The sequence below is a fragment of the Melanotaenia boesemani genome, chromosome 24 (assembly GCF_017639745.1).
Source record: "Melanotaenia boesemani isolate fMelBoe1 chromosome 24, fMelBoe1.pri, whole genome shotgun sequence".
Lineage (NCBI taxonomy): Eukaryota > Metazoa > Chordata > Actinopteri > Atheriniformes > Melanotaeniidae > Melanotaenia > Melanotaenia boesemani.
The window spans coordinates 1278487-1299412 of record NC_055705.1 but is presented as its reverse complement, the minus strand read 5'-3'; the positions used below and the strand labels follow the sequence as shown (position 1 = coordinate 1299412).

General features: G+C 43.2%; 2 protein-coding genes and 1 long non-coding RNA gene across 3 annotated transcripts in view; 1 reads left to right on the top strand and 2 right to left on the bottom strand.

Moving 5' to 3' along the window:
- Nucleotides 1-20926, bottom strand: part of LOC121635255 (NLR family CARD domain-containing protein 3-like) — a 1000352-nt gene that overhangs the window by 657851 nt on the left and 321575 nt on the right. The gene's annotated exons all lie outside the window — the stretch shown is intronic.
- LOC121635253 (xanthine dehydrogenase/oxidase-like) overlaps nucleotides 11865-20926 on the bottom strand; it is a 52703-nt gene continuing 43641 nt past the window's right edge. The window contains exons 27-36 of the mRNA XM_041978363.1: nucleotides 20751-20896; nucleotides 20334-20415; nucleotides 20131-20226; nucleotides 14914-15117; nucleotides 14680-14732; nucleotides 14483-14597; nucleotides 14156-14221; nucleotides 13863-14051; nucleotides 13620-13787; nucleotides 11865-12281 (exon numbers count right to left, since the gene is read on the bottom strand). Coding sequence (XP_041834297.1) covers nucleotides 12231-12281; nucleotides 13620-13787; nucleotides 13863-14051; nucleotides 14156-14221; nucleotides 14483-14597; nucleotides 14680-14732; nucleotides 14914-15117; nucleotides 20131-20226; nucleotides 20334-20415; nucleotides 20751-20896 — 1170 coding nt within the window. The 3' untranslated portion in view covers nucleotides 11865-12230. The remainder of the gene's footprint in view (nucleotides 12282-13619; nucleotides 13788-13862; nucleotides 14052-14155; nucleotides 14222-14482; nucleotides 14598-14679; nucleotides 14733-14913; nucleotides 15118-20130; nucleotides 20227-20333; nucleotides 20416-20750; nucleotides 20897-20926) is intronic.
- Nucleotides 15654-19396, top strand: LOC121635337. The gene is made up of 2 exons (XR_006009408.1): nucleotides 15654-15726; nucleotides 18558-19396. It is a non-coding gene; the product is annotated as an uncharacterized LOC121635337 (long non-coding RNA).

The window sequence follows — 20926 nt, the reverse complement described above, 5'->3', positions numbered from 1 at the left end:
AACTCCATCACCACAATGGGAAACAATGCGGCAGACGAAGCTGCAAAGCACGCTTCAGGTTGCAAGGTCGCCGTCTTGGCCCCAGCTGTGGAGTTGGAACCATCTGTTACACCCGACGATATCACATTAATGCAAGCGCGTGCCAGCGCGAGTGAACAAAACATGTGGGAAAAAAGGGGTGCTACAAAAGATGGGCGAGGGTTATGGCGGTCACATACCGGCCTGATCGTCGCTCCAATCTCACTTTTGTCTCTTTTAATTCCAGAGTGTCACAAACCAGACCACTGTGGGCGAGATGAGGTGATACATCGAATACAACAACAGGGTTATTGGGCGCCGTACCTGCAGGCACTGGTGACGGATGCGCTTAATCGGTGCGAGATATGCTCGCAAAATAACATTCGGAAAGGTATTGTCACCCCCACAGCGCGAATTCCTGTCCCGGAAGGCCCGTTTCGTCATCTGATTTTAGATTTTGTGGACATGTTGGTCCCGGTACATGGTAAGCGCTACCTTTTGGTGGTTTTTGATCATTTCAGTCGTTGGGTGGAGGCCACTCCGTCAAAGGACATGGGGGCGGGAACGGTCGTGAAGTTCCTGGTCCGTGAGGTAATCCCTAGGTTTGGTTTACCGTCCATCCTTTCATCAGACTCGGGACCAGCATTTATCAACAAGGTCTACAAAGGCGTTCTACGCCAGCTCGGAATCAAAGTCCGTCACGGAAGTATCTACACTCCCTCCAGCCAGGGAGGGGTGGAACGAGTGAATGGCACACTTAAAGCAAAAATTAATAAGATTTGTGCATGTACTGGTTTGCGGTGGCATGACGCATTACCGCTGGCCCTAATGAGTTATCGCATGCAAGCTCATCGGGTCACACATTTGTCTCCTCATGAAATGTTAACAGGTCGTCCCATGCCGGGCCCGCAGTTTCGGGGTCCTTTTAAGGGGCCCCCGCTGGAGCAGTTGGAGAAGGAGCTGCACAGTTATATGAAACAGTTGTCTGCTATCCATAAAGCAATTTATTTTCAGGAAAAAGCGAACGAGCCAAAACCTGTCTCTGTGACATCTGGTCCAGTGGTGCCCGGGGATAAGGTGTACATTAAGGAGTTTCGAAGAAAGTGGAACACTCCTAGACGCCGGGGTCCTTACACGGTGGTCCGTGCCACACCGACTGCGGTCCAGGTCGAAGGGAGCGTCGCTTGGCATCATCTGAACCATTGTTCGTTGGCACCTACGACCAACAACTGCAAAACGGGCCCTGGGGACTGGTCGGATTGTACAGCATTCTCAAATGACCAGTCCCCCAAAAGGGGAAGTATCGCTTCGCATGCAGCTGACGAAGATAGTCCTGTCAGGGCAGATTCAGAGTTGCCGCCCGATGATGTTGAGTTTGACATTCCTTTGGTTTCTTCTTCTGGGCGAGACAGGGTTCTCGACAGGGACAATTCAACCAATCCGGACCCGAAGCAACAGTCACCACGTCGTCCCATCACCAGGGCCTTCTCAAGGAAACAGAGGGGCAACTGCGCAACGAGGGAGCGACCTCAGTGACCAGGGGGAGTACGGCTCACATGCCAAATGTCATTATCGGTCAGGTCTCTTGCCGGCATGCACCCGCACACATCTACACACTACCCGTGACTCAGTATTTCAGACAGATGTTGCCCTTTTGGCACAACATAGGAAGAAAGTAAGATCAATTAAGGAACAAGATGTAGAGGGGCATAACATTCCAGTGAATCCTGGGATGAAGGATAAAAGCGGTGCTCAGGGAGGTGAGGTTTTGGGGTCCAGGCTAGAACCTCTGGACTCAGACTTAAGTGTTTATGTTCCTACAGCTGCACCGGCCAAGCAATGGGGAGTTCACTTTGTAAAGGAGGGGCCCACTCCCCCTCTAGCTGTGGTTCCGGCCCTGGAGCCGGATAAGGTTGGTCTTGAAGCAATCATTACTCCACGCCCACAGGCAGGTATAGGTAACCATCAGACAGTACCAGGTGTGTTGGGGTATGAACACTTAGCACGTATAACATCCTTAATGGTTGACCAGGTATGGGCTGCTGCATGGGACACACTGGAAGGTCTATTAGAGATTGGGAAGGTTGTAAGTTCTTACCAGACCACAGTTAACACCCCTGTTGTGAATAAAGTTGATTTTACACCTGAACCGCAGCCCACCGTGGTTACTGATGGCCAACCAGACAATGGGGTGGTTGAGTCATTCACCCTTCCCCCTCAAGGGTTAGATACTTTGGTAAATAGTTATCATGATAAAACATTAAAGGGGGGGGGGGGGGTTAAGGATGTAAAGGGGCAACCGGAAGTACGAGGGTTTAGACCTAGTGAAGATTACTTATGGAAGGAAGCGATGGCCAATACTTGGTATCGCTGGGCTTGGCTGTCAGTAAAGGAAATGACATCGGAGGAATGCATATGGTGCTCAAAGGCGCCTGGAGCCCCTCCGGTTGTTGTCCCAGATAAGTACAGCTCTTGGGAGTGTGCCCAGGAACAACGCCGGGTGTGTAAAGAGGAAGCGTTCAAGTCTACAACGACGAATGCTTTCTTCGGGCTCCCGATGTGTGGTATGAAGTGTAGATTACTTTATGGGGCCCAGAGGATGCATGGTTATTTGAATAAATATAGGGGTTACAAAATCCAGGAATTGTGTGAACCTTACCAGGTGGCAAATACCGCCATGGCCCCTCCCACGGTTTACGAGGTGGACTATAACGCCGCATACGAGTGTTTTGCCAGCGGAGGATTTCTCCAGCAAAATGCAGTATGGTTTGAAAACCCGGAGCCCCCACATCAGGACTGTCAGAATATGTCTATCACGGTTCCAACCCTATTTTGGTTCGGAGACCAATCACATGCGGTCGCTGATAGCTTCTGGTTATGTGGAAATAATCTGCTACGTAGCACCCTACCCCCCTCTTGGGTGGGGTTGTGTGCTACTGTTCGCTTAAAGGTGCCAGCTATGGTAGTATACAATGGTGTAAATAGTATTCTTAACTTAAAACAAGACAAGGGCGCGCTGCGTAGGAGTAGGCGTCAGGTCTCGGGTTCTCATGGGGTATATCGGGATGCAATTGGAATTGCTAAAGGGATTCCTGTGGAATTTTCGGCCAGAAATGAAGTAGTGGCCGGCATAGAATCTATACTACCATGGATAACTGTGAATAAAAATGTTAACTGGATAAATTATATATATTATAATCAACAGCGGTTGTTCAACCACACCATCGAGGGACTGAGTGCGCTAGGAGAACAGCTGCATGAGACTAGCAGACTCGCACTACAGAACCGGCAAGCACTGGATTGGCTTCTGGCAGATAAGGGTGGAATATGTCAAATGTTCGGGGAAGACTGTTGTACCTTTATTCCAGCTAACACAGCGCCAGATGGTTCTTTTACCTCTGCCATGGAAGAAATAATACGGGTGGGGAGAGAGGTGCGGGAGCATGCTGGAAAGAGCGACTGGTCCCTTGATTGGTTGGACCAGTTAATGGCTGACTGGAAAAATGTATTGATAAAGGTGGGAGTTGGGTCAGCTTTGGTTCTGATCCTTCTTTTCTTGTTTGGCATGTGCATCGTTCCCGCCCTGAGGAGAGCATGGAGTACGAGTCTCAAGAAACAGACATCCTTCATCATGGCTGCTCAATTGGTCCGTACTGAGTTGGACCTGTGACGTCTCAATAGAACTACAGTCGGTTGGACAAAGGGTCGGCAACCTGTGATGAAAGGCTGGTGACCCAACACTCCTGTTTGCCTCCGGCCTGGAAAAAGACTCTATCTTGTGTTATTCACGTGTGGTTTTTGTAGTCAGAAATCTTCTGTAATAGGTTATCCTTGTAAAAACAGATTGTAATGGAGTTTCTTTGTTGTGTGTGTATGGTTACTTTCTGTCATAGTACTTAGAAGGTCTCGTGCAGGGGTCCACTGGCCTACCCGTGCCTGAGTGTCAAGTAAGATCGAAAGTTACCGGTGCTCGCCCAACAGGGGGGGCACGGGGGAATTTTTTTCTCCCTTCGGGGTTTTTTTCGCCCTCGTACGGGAGGTTCAGATTGGCTCCTATGTTATGCTTGAGACCTGCGTGTGTGGACATGTGTGCTTAAAAAAGGTTTCCCTATTGTAAGTTTCAGAGTATCGTCTTAGGGCCGATTACTCTGAAATATTTGAAAGGGGGAAATGTGGAAGTATGAATGTATCAGAGTTGAGTTGAAAAACAACAGGTGTAGCTCTGGTCAGCAGAATATTAATAGTATGACATTATAACATGATATCAAAATGATGTCAACCAGTCAGCCCTACAAAGCTGCGTGCCTGGATGCTGTGTGTCTGAAAATAGTGGCAGGCAGGCTATATAAGCTTGGGAGAATGATTGTACGTGGTCTTTTGTCCTGAAGGGGTGTCCCCCTGGTCGGCCGAATAAAGGATCATTAAAGACCTCTGTCTGCAGACTCTTAATATCAGCAGCCCTTTTGATAAAGAATTTATCTACGACACAACATTCCTGCTAAAACAGGAAGTTAAAGAAAAACCTCCAATACAACTAATCTACTTCCTGTTTTCCAGCTGATCCAATCAGTGGTTATTAGAGTTCTCTTCATATTCTGTAAGTTTTTAACCCCTGAGAGATTAAAGTTTGGATTCTAGCTGAAAAATAAAAATATATTTCTGACTGTTTTATCAGCAATAGTGCACCTTTACTTCTCCTTGATATCTTATTACACAACGTTGTACCTTTTAAAATGTGATTATTTCATTTTAAAGACGCTCCCAGCAAACAGTGGTTTGCTTCTGATCATTCAGGTCATATAAAACAATAAAACATGTGAGGTCCTAGTTTCTGTTTCTGAGCCTCATTTATTTTACCATTTGCATTTGATTAAATGATGATAAAGCTCGCAATACAATAAGTCATAAAAACTCAGCGGCCATTTTGTTTTTGATGGTGTTTTAGCTGAGATTTGATTTGTTTCTCCACACATTATAAATGCTTTTCATTTTCATGGCAGAGGCTGTTTTTTATTTAAGTTTTGTATTTGTAATTTGTTTTGTAATTATCATGAGAAAATTAATTGTTTAAGTATTTAAAAAAGAGAGATGGGTTTTTAAATATAAAATATCCGTCTTGCAGCAAATAACTGAATCTAAATGAACTTCATTGTATTTTTAGTGCTTCCCTACCAAGCAGCCTGTCATGTTTTTCTTTTCATTTCTTTAATTTCATTTCTTTTAATGTTATTTTGATGGCCAACATAACATTAAAATTGCTAATTGGATGTGACACATAGGTTGGCGTGAGTATAACTTTACTGTGATACCTGTGGAACAAGTCCAGAAACGTGGCTCTGGAGTGGAGCAACATTAAGTGTGACAGATAATATCTACAGAGGATCAGCAGGAAAACCAATCCTCCCAGAAAACCTGTATAAGTATAGTTCCAAGGAGTTCCACAAAGAATCTGCAGTAATAATGGAACACATTTTGTAAATCAAGTTATTTAATACATAGCGATTAAAATTACTGTGCTTATTACCCACAATCAACAGGATTGGTAGAGCGGCATAATGGCAAAGTAAAGGACTCATTTTAAAAAAATCATGGCAGAAACAGGGAAGAAATGACTTTATTGCATTCCCCTAGTAGCATTACACATGCACATCACTCCAACTAAAGAAGGGTTAACTCCCTTTGAAATACCACATTTAGCACCACGGGAAGGAGTTGAACAGCAGAACCTCACAGTGAGACCAGGAGACTGGGTTTTGATTAAAGCCATCAAAAGAAAACCCTGGCATTCTCCGTGTGTACCAGGTGTTGCGACCCCTCCAACTGCAGTTAAATTGCTGGAAGATCTACGTAGGTTCACCTCACACACTGTAAAAAGGTACCAGGGGCTCTCATGGACTCATAGAGAAGCCCTGTTACACAGGAAGCTGTCACCAATAGGGAAAGCTGTCTCAAACCTGTGAAGAATTAGCAACTTTATGAATCGCTGGGAGAAAAAACTGGTTGCCAAAGTAACAGTGTTACATCATGCCATCACCCACCAGAGGAGGGACTCAGCGAAGACGCCGCTGGACACCATCTCAGCAGTGTAAGTCGTACACATTAGACACGTGTATTTGTCTTAATCTCACTGATTCTTGTACCGTCTGTCTATATTTGATACCTGAGATGCCTACTGAAGATCTCTGAAGCACGTACAATCAAGCCCAGACATGTAATAGATCATCACGATGAGCATGACAACCTCTGGGATGAGACTGCAGTCCAGGTAGCACATACAGTTACTACTAATAGTTGTTCTGTGTGCTCACTGTTACCTCAAGCCACACCTACCAGCTCATTACTGAAAACATGGCCTGTACCTCTGAATATAACAGAGCATAATCAGAGGGATAATCTCTAAAGCTGTAGTTTCACAGGATATGCTCATACCAACGGACTATGATTTTGAAGATCTGGATAAAACCACACACAACTTTGATGACATGTATTAAGACATGAAAACAGAATGTGCAGGTGAACCGTTTATAATTCTCCTTATGAAAATCCATTTGAAGTGCAAAGAGGTGACAGATATGTTTAGGGATGTAGACACATTCACAAGTTTTATTTCCTTATTTTGTTGAAGTTTTCAAGTTTTCATAATCTGCTTATTCATATTAAACAAAATGATTTTTAAAAAATAATCCAAATCCATCCATCCATTTTCTGCTGCTTATCCGGAGTCGGGTTGCGGGGGCAGCTGCCTAAGCAGGGAAACCCAGACTTCCCTCTCCCTGGCCACATTCACCAGCTCATCCGGAGGGATCCCGAGGTGTTCCCAGGCCAGCCAAGAGATGTAGTCCGTCCAGCGTGTCCTGGGTCTTCCTCGGGGCCTCTTTCCGGTGGGACGTACCCGGAACACCTCACCAGAGAGGCGTCCAGGAGGCGTCCTAACCAGATGCCCGAGCCACCTCATCTGGCTCCTCTCGATGTGGAGGAGCAGTGACTCTACTCTGAGCCCCTCCCGGATCACCGAGCTTCTCACCCTATCTCTAAGGGAGAGCCCGGCCACCCTGTGGAGAAAACTAATTTTGGCCGCTTGTATTCGCGATCTTGTTCTTTCGGTCACTACCCACAGCTCATGACCATAGCTGAGGGTAGGAACGTAGATGGACCCGTAAATCGAGAGTTTTGCCTTTTGGCTCAGCTCCTTCTTCACCACGACAGACCGATGCAGAGCCCGCATCACTGCAGAAGCTGCACCGATCCACCTGTCAATCTCCCGCTCCATCCTTCCCTCACTCGTGAACAAGACCCCGAGATACGTGAACTCCTCCACTTGGGGCAGGACCCTATTGCAGACCCGGAGAAAGCACTCCACCCTTTTCCGGCTGAGGACCACGGTCTCGGACGTGGATGTGCTGATTCTCTTCCCAGCCGCTTCACACTCGGCTGCGAATCGCTCCAGTGAGAGCTGAAGATCACGATGAAGCCAACAGAACCACATCATCCACAAAGAGCAGAGACCCAATCCTGAGGCCACCGAACCGGATCCCCTCCACACCTCGGCTGCACCTAGAAATTCTATCCATAAAAGTTACGAACAGAATCGGTGACAGAGGACAGCCTTGGCGGAGTCCAATCCGCACTGGAAACGATTCTGATTTACTGTCGGCAATGTGGACCAAGCTCTGACACCGGTCGTACAGGGACCAGACAGCTCGTACAAGCGGGTCCGGCACTCCATACTCCCGGAGTACCCCCCACAGGAGTCCCCGGGGGACACGGTCAAATGCTTTCTCCAAGTACACAAAGCACATGTAGATTGGTTGAGCAAACTCCCATGCCCCCTCAAAGACCATGAAGAGGGTGTAGAGCTGGTCCAGTGTCCACGACCGGGCCGAAACCACACTGCTCCTCCTCAATCCGAGGTTCGACTATCCCACGGACCCTCCTCTCCAGCACCCCTGAATAGACCTTACAGGGGAGGCTGAGGAGTGTGATCCCCCTGTAGTTAGAGAACACCCTCCAGCGGCTCATTGGATGTGCTCGCTGTGTGGCTTGGTCATGGGGGGGCAGCTGCTCAACATCTAGAGAGAAGTTTGCTTCCCTCTGGGCCTACATCCCGGACCCCTCTTCATCCCTGCTCTCTCTCCATACACATAAACACACACACACACACACACACACACACACACACACACACACACCCAAATAGCGATTTGGGAGGCGTGCACATCATGCGGGGTGGAGTAGAGGTTTCATTCCCACTGCAGGCCGAAGTGACCCAAATCCGAATTTTTTACCCCTATGCGACCTGTATCTGATCTTTTCATAACAGTCTAAACGACACAGATCCAATTTTTTCAAATGCGACCCAGGCCCTCTGCATATGTGGTCCTAAATCCGATACATATCTGATCTTTAGCCATGTGACTTCAGTCTGAAAGGCCAGGTCGCATTAATCCGACCTACACGTCATACAATAAAGGCGCTCACATCACTCTACACCACTCCGGGCTGCGACTCTGTACCCACGTTTCTCTGTACAGACGTTGCTGCCACTGCTCCACAACATGCCATGGCCAAAAATCAGGCTCTCCTTTTTTATAATCTCCTCCCTAAAACGATGCCATTGAAAATGTGCTGGCTACAGTTGGACAATAACTTTAAAATTGCAACATACACTTACCGTCCATGTTTTCTTCCGCAAACACGAAGACGTCACATGCAAGCGTCATCGTGTCTTCTACGCATGCGAGACACTTTTGGTGCACATAAGGTTCATACAGGAGATCACATACAAGTCGCATTTAATTGAAAATGTGTACGAACTCTAAAAAAAACAGGATTTCACAAAAAGATCCAAATTGAGCATTACGCCCTGCAGTGTGAACCTAGCCTAATTGGCCTCCTTGGCTGCACCCTGTGGCGACTTGCCGCTCAGTTTTAGACAACAAAAACACAAGTAACACACAAACAACTTCTGGGGGGGGCATATACTGTAGTGCATGCCGAGCCTGGCCCGCCGGGAACTGTGCCATGTAACCATGGGGGTCTCTGGCTGGGGCTCTCCTCTGCCAACCTCTGGGTTGGACTGGGGTCATCTACGATATGGGGTGGTTTGGATTTATGCTTTGGGATGGCTGCTGAGGGCCCGGGTCTCTGGTCCACCAGAGGCATTTGCACGATCTCACTCACCACTCCTCATCTCTGATCACTCCTCATTCCTCATCCTCTGCATGCTGACTCAGTCACTCAGGTGTCCAGTGTGTTTATACGTTAAGAGAAAGTTTTGTTTTTTCTCTGTGAGTGTGTATCTGGTACTTTGATTGTTGTTGTGGTACGTTTGTGATATCTTTTTGTTTTGTGGTTATTATTTAGGAACTCGATTACCATCAGCTCTTTTTTTTCTGTAAAAGCTTTTCTGGTGTGTTTCTGTTCAAGTATAGCAGTTTGTTGTATGGTGATAGCTTGGATTTATGGGCCGTTGTCTTCTATTTGTTGAGTTTTTGTCTCCTCTTTCTTCTTTCTACTTTCCCTTTTGCTGTCTTCCTTCTTTTTCTGTTCCGTCCAGTCAGGTCCAGCAAGATTACATAGATTCCATGATTCAAAGTAAATAAATAACAGTAAATGAATAAATGAATAAATGAATCAGATTATCAAGAGGAGCCTTATATCCATAAAACTCCCCTTGGCAGAGCAAATCTGTTCAGCACAATGCAGCAACCAGACTATCATTCGGCTTGTTCAGATGCTGGACAGGACAGGTCAAAGAAAAATAAATAAATTTAAAAAAATAAAGAGGGGGACCACCACCTCGGTGTGCCAGTCCAGGGGAACTGTCCCCGTTTTCCATGCGATGGTGCAGAGGCATGTCAGCCTAGACAGCCCTACAGCATCCAGAGCCTTAAGAAACTCCATGCAGATCTCATCCACACCCGGGGCCCTGCCAGTAAGGAGCTTTGTAACCACCTCAGCCTCAGGTATAGGACAAGCCCACGCCAGGGTGCCCTGACTCTGCTTCCTTGTCGGAAGATGTGTCAGTGGGATTGAGGGGGTCTTTGAAGTATTCCCTCCACCGACCCACAAAGTCCAGTCAGCAGCCCCCCATCCCCACTGTACATAGTGTTGTCAGAGCACTGCTTTTCCCTCCCGAGCCGCTGGATGATGGACCAGAATTTTCTTGAAGCCATCCGGAAGTCATTCTCCATGGCATCTTCAAACTCCTCCCATGCCCGAGTTTTTGCCTTAGCGATGCTGCATTCTGCTTAGCCCGCCAATACCCATCAGCTACCTCTGGAGTCCCACAGGCCAAAAAGGCCCGATAGGGATCCTTCTTCAGCTTGACAGCATCCCTTACTGCTGGTGTCCACCAATGAGTCAGGACCCGTCCTCCCACCTGAAGGCAGAGGGAGGATACCCTCTCGTCCATTGAGTCATTCCCTGGTGGTGAAATATCTCCAGGTGAATCCTCATTTCGCTGTCTCTTGGCCTTGGATGAGGGGGATGGGGTAGGTCTTTGGTTTGGCGTCCCCATGACGATTCTGTTGTAGCACCGATCTATAAGAATATGTCAGGCTGGCCACCTCCTCCCCGCTGTGCTCCAGAGTATATCCTAAAAGACATTATTTTCCTACTTTCAAGAATATTTTGATTACTTTGGCGAAAACACAATTGAATTAATTGATAAATGTTTGAGCACACCTTATTTTAATAAGCCGTCTCACCGGAACTACGTCACCTACAGCATCAGCGTCACTTACCTGCTTCCCCTGCTGGAGCTTTCTGATATCTTTTCCAGAAGGATTACACCTGAATTTCCGCCCCAAAAAACAGACCTTTTATGCTGAGCTCACACCAAACGATTTTTACGGTTGTAGACTAAAAACGGAAGTCTTTAGGAAATCTTAGGAGTTTTTCTGGAGTCTCAGCGCTCACATCATCTCCATCGTTAGGTTTAAGCTGGTATCTGCACTGTTTAACATCAATCTTTCTCTAGTCTTGGATCTGTGACAATATCAAACATGTTGATATTATCGCAAGTCACAACACGATCAACAAGCAATAGATGAGCTCTGTCCAAAGCAGAAACAGGAATCCTAAGAGTCAGAACACTGGCAACAATGGCCGAAACAACAAAAAAAGACAAAAAAGAAGCGGTGATGAAACATCGGTGGAGAGTCCAGAAAGAGGAGTGGATGTTATTAAGAAGTAAACGTCTGCTGTGGATGATTTATGTGTTACGGCATCATGATCTAACAAATGAGAGAAGAAGAGAAACTCATTCATCCTCCAGATGCTGATGACTCGGTGTAACACCTGGTGGAGACACAAAGGCACACTTAATAATGACGTATAATTCCCTCCTGTTTGCTTTACTGTGGGCAGATCAGCCCTGTTCCATATCAACTGTCCAACATATAACAAAAATGCTAAAAGAATCTAGTTGTAGTCTGTGGTGATTCACAGTCATCAAATCTCAGTCTGAGACTTAAAACTCTAAAAAATTTGTCTTTAGATGTGAGCTTGTGTGAGCTGGCAGTTTTCTAAAGTCTTTTGCAAATAGGTATCTAGTGTAAGCCCAGCATAAGATGCTTGATGTAATCAGTGCACAAGCCTTTACAAACCTTGTGATAAATGGTGAATAAAGTACTGGTGGAAAAGTCAGCTGTGCTGGAGGGTCGCTGTCTCAGACTTTCCAGTGAAGACATCATTAACAGATGAAATAATCACAGGAAGTGAACTTTTGCTGACTGGATCTGTATGTCTGTATCTGTTCTGGTTTATTTTCTACAGGATTTTTCCAGACTGGGAAGGAAACTCAAAGCCAAAGAAGAAAAGAAAAAAAAGAAAGAAAAATTGTATCCATTTTAATCCATTTTATTAACAGTAGGTTCACATAATAGTTAACGTTCATGTGAATAATGTAAAGTAAAAGTACAGCAGCGGTCATATCTTATCATAACAAACAACATTTCTATTAAATGTTTTCAAAACAGATCAGGAAGGATTTTTAGGTTCTTCCTTAACTTCTCTTTCAAGACTGTACAGCAGATCTTCAGGCTCTACAGAGGCAGCTAGACGGCATGATGGTAGTGAACCATTAATGATTAGACCTGCTGGTATGTGACCATGTTTTTCTAAGCAATGCCTGGAAAAACCTGGTTTTATTCCCTGAGCTCTGGGTGGAAACCATGCTGGATTATCAGTGCTTCCTCTTGTGTTCTGTCTTAGACCTGAACAGACCAGGGTCTGAAGGTTCCAGGCTCTGCAGGAGGACACTGCAACAAAAAACAGCCCACATGTTACATGATGCAGCTCACCAGGGTTAAATAAGGATTTACTCACGTACACGACAACTTTATTTACAATGACACTGTTTGTTCAGCTCTAGAGGACCCTGATGGTATGGTTCATATGGAGCAGCGTGAACACACGTTGGGTCAGATTAAGGAAGTGCACTCTGGCCCGCTTGAAAACTGGAGGTCTTGGTTCAATTGCAAATGAATCCTGTGTGGTTCTCTTACAGTATGAAAACAAACAGACCACCCAGAGAACCAAAGAGAAGAAGTGAGGAAGGACGTGTCGTAGCACAACATTTGGACAACTTGCTGCCTCTTCTGCTGCTCATACTGGACAGATTCTACAGAAAACCACATAAGGTAAAAAGTAAAACAGAAACCCCAAGACTACACAAATTTATGGCTGCTTCATTGTTTACTTGTGGTGAATAAGTTGCTATCAGTTCTGACCAATCAATGAGCCAAATTTTCTTCTTCCATCTTATTGGTCAGGGTTTGTTACATGTATAATCGCCCCGTAGTGATCAAATTGTTGTAACTGCATAATGTTGTCTAGGTTGTTTGGTCCGTTTAAGTAAAGAACAGTGTGAAAGTAAACCAAAACATATAAATGTGCAGTTTTTTTATGGAATTCCCTGCCCAGTCAAACTGAGTCCCTCACACTGGTGTGAATGTGTTCTTAAGTCTCATTTATGCTCGACGCAGACAGATCGACAGTTTTGTCGTCTTTTGTGTCGATTACGTGCATAATTTGGTCTGTTTTCAGGGAGTTTAGCTATTCATAGCTTGATGCAGAAAAAGGAGTAATACCACTGGAAATCACAGGGGCAGTGCTGAGTAGAACAACTGATATGCAACTAGCGAAAGCAACAAACCAGTAAAGAAGAAGAGAATCAGGAAGGGAACGTAAAAGCAGAAGAAGAATGTATACAACACAACAATGGTAGAAATTTTGTGAACTTTTGAATAAAGACTATATGCGAGTGTTTAGGGTATGTTGGGTGGTTGGAAACAACTTTATAGCGATGCATTGCCACAGCCAAACGGTGTCTGAAACTGACATTGGCTCGTGGGAGTGAAATATGAACTTAGCTAAACCACTACTGGAAGAATTGACTTAACATCCATGACAACGCAAAAGACATGTGGTAGTATGAGGATGATAATGTATGACAACGTTTGAAATGGACGTTGCTATCTACACACATAAGGAAGCTTCTAGACCCCAGTGCCACTTTTACAAGTATAATAAATCCCAAGAAGCACTTTGAGTAAGGAGGGTTGTCTTCTCTTTGAAAATTAAATCAGTTTACCTACCAGCTTGGTAAAGTGGTCAGTACAGGCATTGCAGATCCTTTCAGCAGAGGCGGGACTGTCCAGCCTGAACGGTCCTGTGGTGCCCGACTCTGCCCGGGCAGCGCTGATGGCATCCTTAATGGCGTAGAACACAGATGATGCCAGGAAGAGAGGAGGCTCACCCACAGCCTGGTGAAGAGAAAACCTCCATGTCTTTCTTTGTAATGATGCTCATACTGATGCCAACAGAGCCAACCAGGTTACCTTTGAGGCAAAGATGGCCTTGTCATTGGGGGCATCACGGAGTAGAGAGACGGTGAGCTGAGTGGGAATGTCCCCAAAAGCTGGGATCTTGTAGGAACCAGGACCCCGAGTAAGGAGGACACCCTCGGGTGAATAATGAAGCTCCTCCAGGGTGAAGAGGCCAAGACCTTGCATAAATCCCCCCTCCACCTACCAAGACAGGGACACTTTAGACCTGGGGGGGTTAAAGATGAGGCTAATGCTCCAAATTAAGCAATTCCAGTTTCCTGTTTATAAGCGTTACACTGACTCACCTGTCCGATGTCAATAGCTGGGTTGAGGCTGTGGCCAACGTCCATCACTATTGTGGTGCTCAGGTTCTGTAGCACAAAATAAAGCTGGTCTGATGCACTGAAACATTTAAGGAGCTTTCACATGATCTTATGACAGCTTCAGATTTTATAAAGTTTGATATAATATGTTTATAATAGAACAATCAAGTTTAAAGAGGCCTACAGGTCATGAAAAACAGACTTTGAATGAAGAGAAGGCTCAAAAAAGCTTCAACCCTAGTTGTTGTAAAAGTGCATACATATTATTATTCTACTTTCTTCATAACTCTGGATTTAGTTTGTGCAGACCTTGTGAGCCCCAGTCAGACAGTCGATCTCCACCTCTGAACAGGCTACCCCGTAGCTGTAGTAGTTGAACGCTCTGCCCGAGTTTGTATCAAAACTGTAAGCAAGATCTGGTGTCCTGGTCGGGCAAAAGAACTCTGGTAAACTTCCTTCATTTGCTGTTACGTGAAGTTAAGCATTGAATCAGGTGTTGAACTTACTTGTAAAAGCCGTTTGCACTCAGGTTGACTCTGTCGAAATATGCCGCCTTTACCTTTACAACAGGAACAATAACAACCCCTCAAAGCAGCGACTTCCATAAATACATTAAATCAATTTAAATCAAAATCAAAAGGGTATATTTCACATAAACCAATGTGAAACATTGGTCATCAATGTTCTTTAAAACAAAATGAAGGATTGCTACAGCTAATATTCTTGATGAACCTGCTCACCCAGTCCTCCCATGATCCTTTGGGGTTCTTGGTTTTGTACGGCTCCAGGCGTTTCAGCAGAGTCTCACAGGCATTCTGGACAGCAGCTCCGTTGAGGTCGGAGGAGGCGGAGGCTGCAGTGGGGCTGGTGTTGGGCACCGTGTTGGTGCTGGTCTCTGAGATGTGGATCTTTAAACAGGGGATACCCAGAACCCTGCTGGCAACCTGGAAACCGTTCAACATGGAGGTCAACATGTATGTAGATGATGCAGTTTTCTACACTGTAACAAATTGTTGTAATTTCTACAGTAAAAAAATACAGTAACCTCTTGTTCTGTCATTTTACAAAGTTTTATTGTATATCGCAATGCATTGTGGGCCATAAATAAATACAACTACTAACAGCAAAATTTTCATGTAAAGTATTGTAAAATTACATTTTAGTTGTCCCCTGACTGTAAAAGAATCGTTTTACAATTAGACGCTGTAATGACCGATTTTGCCGGTTGAATTTGAACGTCACATTTCAACAGGACGAGGAACAGAGAAGCAGCACAGTTGACGATACCCGCACATCCACAATATCCTTGCAATAAGTTCATTTTTAACCATTGTACTTACATAAAAACGTAATATTATGATGTATACACTGTGCTTGAAAGCCAAATAGCAGCAAGCATGCAGGAAAAAACGCTAACGTCCACAAATGCATGTGTGTGTGTGTGTGTTGTTAAGATGCTAATGTTAGTTTGTTTACACTTAGGTTTTGACGACATCCAGTGACCGCGATTGAGGCACCTTGATCAACCAGTCATCAGTTAGGACAATAACAAGGTGAACTCGTTTGTCTTTTATGTGGAAGAAAAGGGGAAGGTGATCCTTCGATTTTTCCAACAGAAGCCAACAGGCACTAACACAGATGAGGTGGAGAACATCCTGCTTAAGTACAATGAAGAAAAGTGTGATCCATTCCCAGCCATAATCCTCCTGCTCATGGCACACTTCAGGGAGACACCCGAATCACTTATTTTGCAGGCAGATGTAAGTGTGAAATAGTTTGAAACTTATGACAATTATATTGCTATGATGGTTGTATGATATTTTTTTTGTCTTTGTCTTTTAGACATTAGCAACACCAGCTGATGTGGAGAGAACACTGCGGATTCCTGATTCTCCAAGACTAATTGTCCTAGGTAGTATTTACCTTTTTCTTGAGTTAGAGTGTATTTTATCAGCACAAATTGCTCACAAAAAGCAGCATATCAACAAGAAAAGACATGCAGCTTCTTTTCTGTGGTTGTAATTTATGAATACTGTGGTTGTATGAAAGATATGTAACAGTTAAAGCTTTGCAAGAGCAAAAGCAATTATTAAAAATTTGCATGTCTGTTTCTTAAAGGTGAAGTTCTCGCTGCCAACGACTGGATGCTGACCATTGAGGGTCAGGTGGTTTTGCCACCAAACACAAACTTTGTGGCTGGAATGGCTGCACTGTTTTCCAGCTACTACAATTTTAATCTGGTGTACCAGGAACAGGCATCATGCAGGCTGGAATTCATTGAAAGGTAAGTACTTGCTTTGAGTGGGATTCTGGTGGTTTATCATCTTTTAAAGTTTGCCATCAAGAGCAACATTTTATCATGATTCATGGACTGCGCATGCGCATCACGTCCGCCATCTTTGACACAGAAATATGGCAACACCAACTATTCAGATCTAGTCGGTAAACGCATTTTCGCTTCTTCCTGTTACTTGTTATCATTTTCACAGTCCTGGCTGCATCAGCACGTGTTCTCCGCCTCTTACCGTTAATAAACTGACGCTGAACATTGATGGAAAAAAAAAACAATAAACTGGAGCTCAAAACATTTCCTTTATCAGACAGATAGATGAGACTAGGAGCCCCTCCATCTTAATATAATGAGATCCTGAAGCCGTGTCACGCTTCCCCGCATAAACACCACTCACAGACGGCCAGCAGATGGAGCTCTTTTAAATGGGAAACGTGTTGACATATTTACACTTTTTTAAGAAAAGTATTAAAAGCATGAGTTACTGACAATTCCAGAACGAAGTAAATGTGTTTACCAAACAGTTTGATCTAGTTGTTTTTGCCGTATTTCTGTGTCCAAGATGGAGAATATGATGCGCATGCACAGTCCACACAAATACAGATCAGGCAGAAATACAGATCAGGCAGCGACAGACTTAACATACAATATCAAGGACATTCTTAACCCTTTGATGCACAGCATGGGTCAAAATTGGCACACATTAATTTCCCATCTTATTTGACAATGGCTGATTTTTTTTTTTTTATTATTTGAAATCAGTTTATGTTATGATTGAGTATTCCAAGTATTCTTTAAATATCCTTTTTTTGAGTACCACAGATCATTGTTTCTATTTTCCTTTCATACTTCATGAACAAAATCAGTTTTTATATTAGTATAGCAAGTTTATTCACATGGGTCAAAAAATGACTCATTCATGCAAGCGTGATTTAAAATGAAACAACTTAATACTATGATAATTCTTTCAAGTCATTACTTGAAGAAGTGAGCGGGACCAAACATTTTTGTATGCAATACCTGTGACATGTTTATTTGTCATTTTGTCACAGAAAAAGAAAATACAGCTGTTGAACTGAGCTATTTCTCTAGTTTAACATCTGTACAGTGGTGAAATATGACCAAAAGGAATAAGATTTAACTGTACACATAACTGGACCACAAACTGTCACCTCAGATCTTTTTTAAAAATAATCTGCTTATTGAAGGAAATCTTTTATAAATAGATTATACTAAAGTGAAAGTTAATTTCTTTCTTTTTTAAAAAAATAAATAAAAGCAGTATAGAACAACATGTTGTCAGGTTGCCTTTGAATCCAAATTTAGAGCTACAATTTCCTGTGATTTGGAAGGCTTCCTGATTGGGGGTATGTCTGGTTTGGCAAAGAGTGTCTACAACAGATACGGTACTTCAGTCATCTCTCACAACTGTCATGAAATAGGTTCTAAAGTAACAGGACAATGGAAGAACAATACTTACATGTAGTAGTTGCAAAGGGAGCTGAGCTGAGCTCATCCCATAGTTCACGTCAAGTTTGTGTGCATGTAAACTGTATGTGGAAACACAAAGCTGTATTTATTCATAAAGTAAGAAAGAAAAAGAAAAAATTATTTGTGTGAAACAAAAAACAATATTTACTGCAGAATTGGAATATTAAATTATAGGTTTATTCAAAGACCTACAGTATCATTGGAACATTAGATTCCATACAAAATGAGTGCGGGTCATTTTTTACCCATGTTGTGCATTAGTAGGGTAGTGAATAAAAAGTGTTTTGTTAAAAAGTTAAAAGTAAAAACTAAAATAAGAATGTTTTATGATCAAAAACAAGTTAATTGAGGAATATTTTGAATCCTGAATGATGAAATTAATTTACTCCAAAGGTATAGAAAAGAAAAAGTCATTTGGGTCACTTTTTTGGCCCATGTAATGTAATCAAAAGTTTACCCAAGTTTCGAAAGTGTATATTGTCCTCACATTGAACTGTATCTATCCTTGTACTTCATTTCTATGTCATGTTGTCTGGATTGTGCTGTCTTCTGTACACCAGCAGTCATTGCAGGTTTTTCATATTTCTCTTTATGTGATTTCAGATGTTTCTTGGGAATAAATCCAAGTCGTGGCACAAAGACGGAAAGGCAAGTTGGCCAGAAGAGTGGGAAGGTCCAGGAGAAGAGGAACAACACCGTCAATCTGCGGGTATCCTCACTCCTGAGGCGATTAATGGACTTTGAATGGCTTAGTGCCTAGGCCATTTTGGAAATGAGGTCTCCTCTCCTCCCTAATATGTTACATACTGTAACATGCCACTAGGGCGTGAATGTTTTTAGTTTACAAACTTTCTTGTTGATATGAGTTGTAACTCAGGTTCTGCATTTACTCGGAGAGTTCTCAGGTTCTTGCTATAGATGTTGCACTCTTTTACTGTAACTTGGCATACGGTACTGCATTTATCAGACAGCAGTTGAGGGGCTTCTCAGCCAGGGGGACACTCATAAAGAAGTTTGCCATTGTAATTTTGTGACCTACATTAACTTAGGGGAAAAAAGATCTGAAATTTACTCAACATAGAATTCTGTAATTTCTAAGCCCATGATCTGCCCCATTACATCACTTCACATTTCATTCTGTTCTATGTTCCCTATTGAAATGAAGGACATCATGTAGGTATTGTGCCATTGTGTTTTTCTATATCTTACTGTATATTTACTGTCTGTTTCCACTGCATAATTGTTGGAGAATATTCTCCAAGGTTCCTCTAAATGTCCTCTCCATGCTGTCTAGAGCCTTAAAATTTTGGTGCTTACCAGTGTTTCTGAGGAATGTGCTAATAATGGTCATAATTGCAGATGTGCTGAACGGTATGTAAGGCTCTAATTATAGGAGTTGTTCAGGGAAATTGTTATTGAATAAAAACAAATTTTAAAAATTAGATCAAATGTAGTTTTTTTTTTCTTTTTTGGGGGGGTGGGGGCATACTGTAATCTATAAACAACGAAAACCTGTAAAAGGTATTACTGTAATTTTTCAGTTACATATTGTATTAAAATTTTACAAGACTTAATTGGGAACCTTTTTGCCAGGGAGCTACTGTAGATGGGCTTACAGTATGTCACTGTAACTCAATTTTACAATATTTAATTGGCAATTTTTTGCCAAGAATTTACTGTAAAAAAATTACATTATATTGGAGTAATTCATTTTACAGTATATTTTACATGATTTTACTGGCAACTTTTTTGCCAAGTAGTTGCAGTAAATACTACAGGAAATTCGTTACAGTGTACATTTAAAAAAAACTAAGTAATCCCCATAAATTTACCCATTAATATAACTGTTGGATTTATTTATAGGATTATTTATGTCAGTTTGATTCAACAAAGCCGGCAAAAAATTTCTGCAGTTTCAGGTTTTCCATATTTTGTCACATATCAAGTCTTGAATCAGGTTGTTTATTTCATTGATAATTTATTCTATTGTCAGTTTTACCATCTAATTTTTATGTATTTCTGCCTCTGTGAAGCTCTTTATCTTATGTCTCTTATCTCATTTATGCCTCTATATAAATTAGCTCAAATAAATAGCTAGAAAAACCACAAAAAACACCAATTCCCAATTTGAAAAAGTACAAACTGTACAAATAAATGGTTTAATATAGTTCTGTACCTGGACCATTTTGGTGTGGAGTCCCTGTCCCATCTCAGTGCCTCCATGAGTCAACAACACAGAGCCGTCAGTATAGATGTGAGCCAGAGCACCAGCCTGAAGATTAAGCAAGCAGCAAGTCAAGAATATTTCCACCGCAATCTCTTAATTCTAAGTAAAATCCTTACTGGAATTTTATCAGTTCATATGTTGTTGGATCAGACCTGGTTGAGGAAGGTGGCTGTGAAGCTAATGCCAAACTTGGTGGGGACCACAGCAAGCCCTCGTTTGGTCCATTGATTCTGTCTGAGGAGAAAACAGAAAAAGTTCATCATAATATGATTAATATGACTTGGAAAGTCATATAAAGTCACATAGAGGGAGAATTTTCACAGAGAGTGCCTTCACCTCATTGGAAGAACACACCAACTGTAAAGGTCAACAAGTCAGCAAACTTGGTCCAGGTAAGTCAACCAACAACTCTGGGCATGATTTTTCAATTTGAATCAGGCCATATGATGGTCTGTGTAGAACTGGAGCTTCACAACGACACATAATTTGAACCATCCAAAAACTACAAATTGTAGCGACACCGGCTTTGTTCACTACAGAGCTCAGAGACTTTGGTCTGGTCATTTTACCTGTTGTAAAGGTCAATAGCGGCTCTGCGTTGTTCATAACCAGATAGTGACAGACATTCGTCCCAACAGCGGTCCAGGGTGAGACCATGCAGAACCTCGTTGTAGGGTGTGGACTCACCCTCCCTGTACAGGTTCAACCGACGCACCTAAAGACAGAGTTACTGATGGGATGTTGC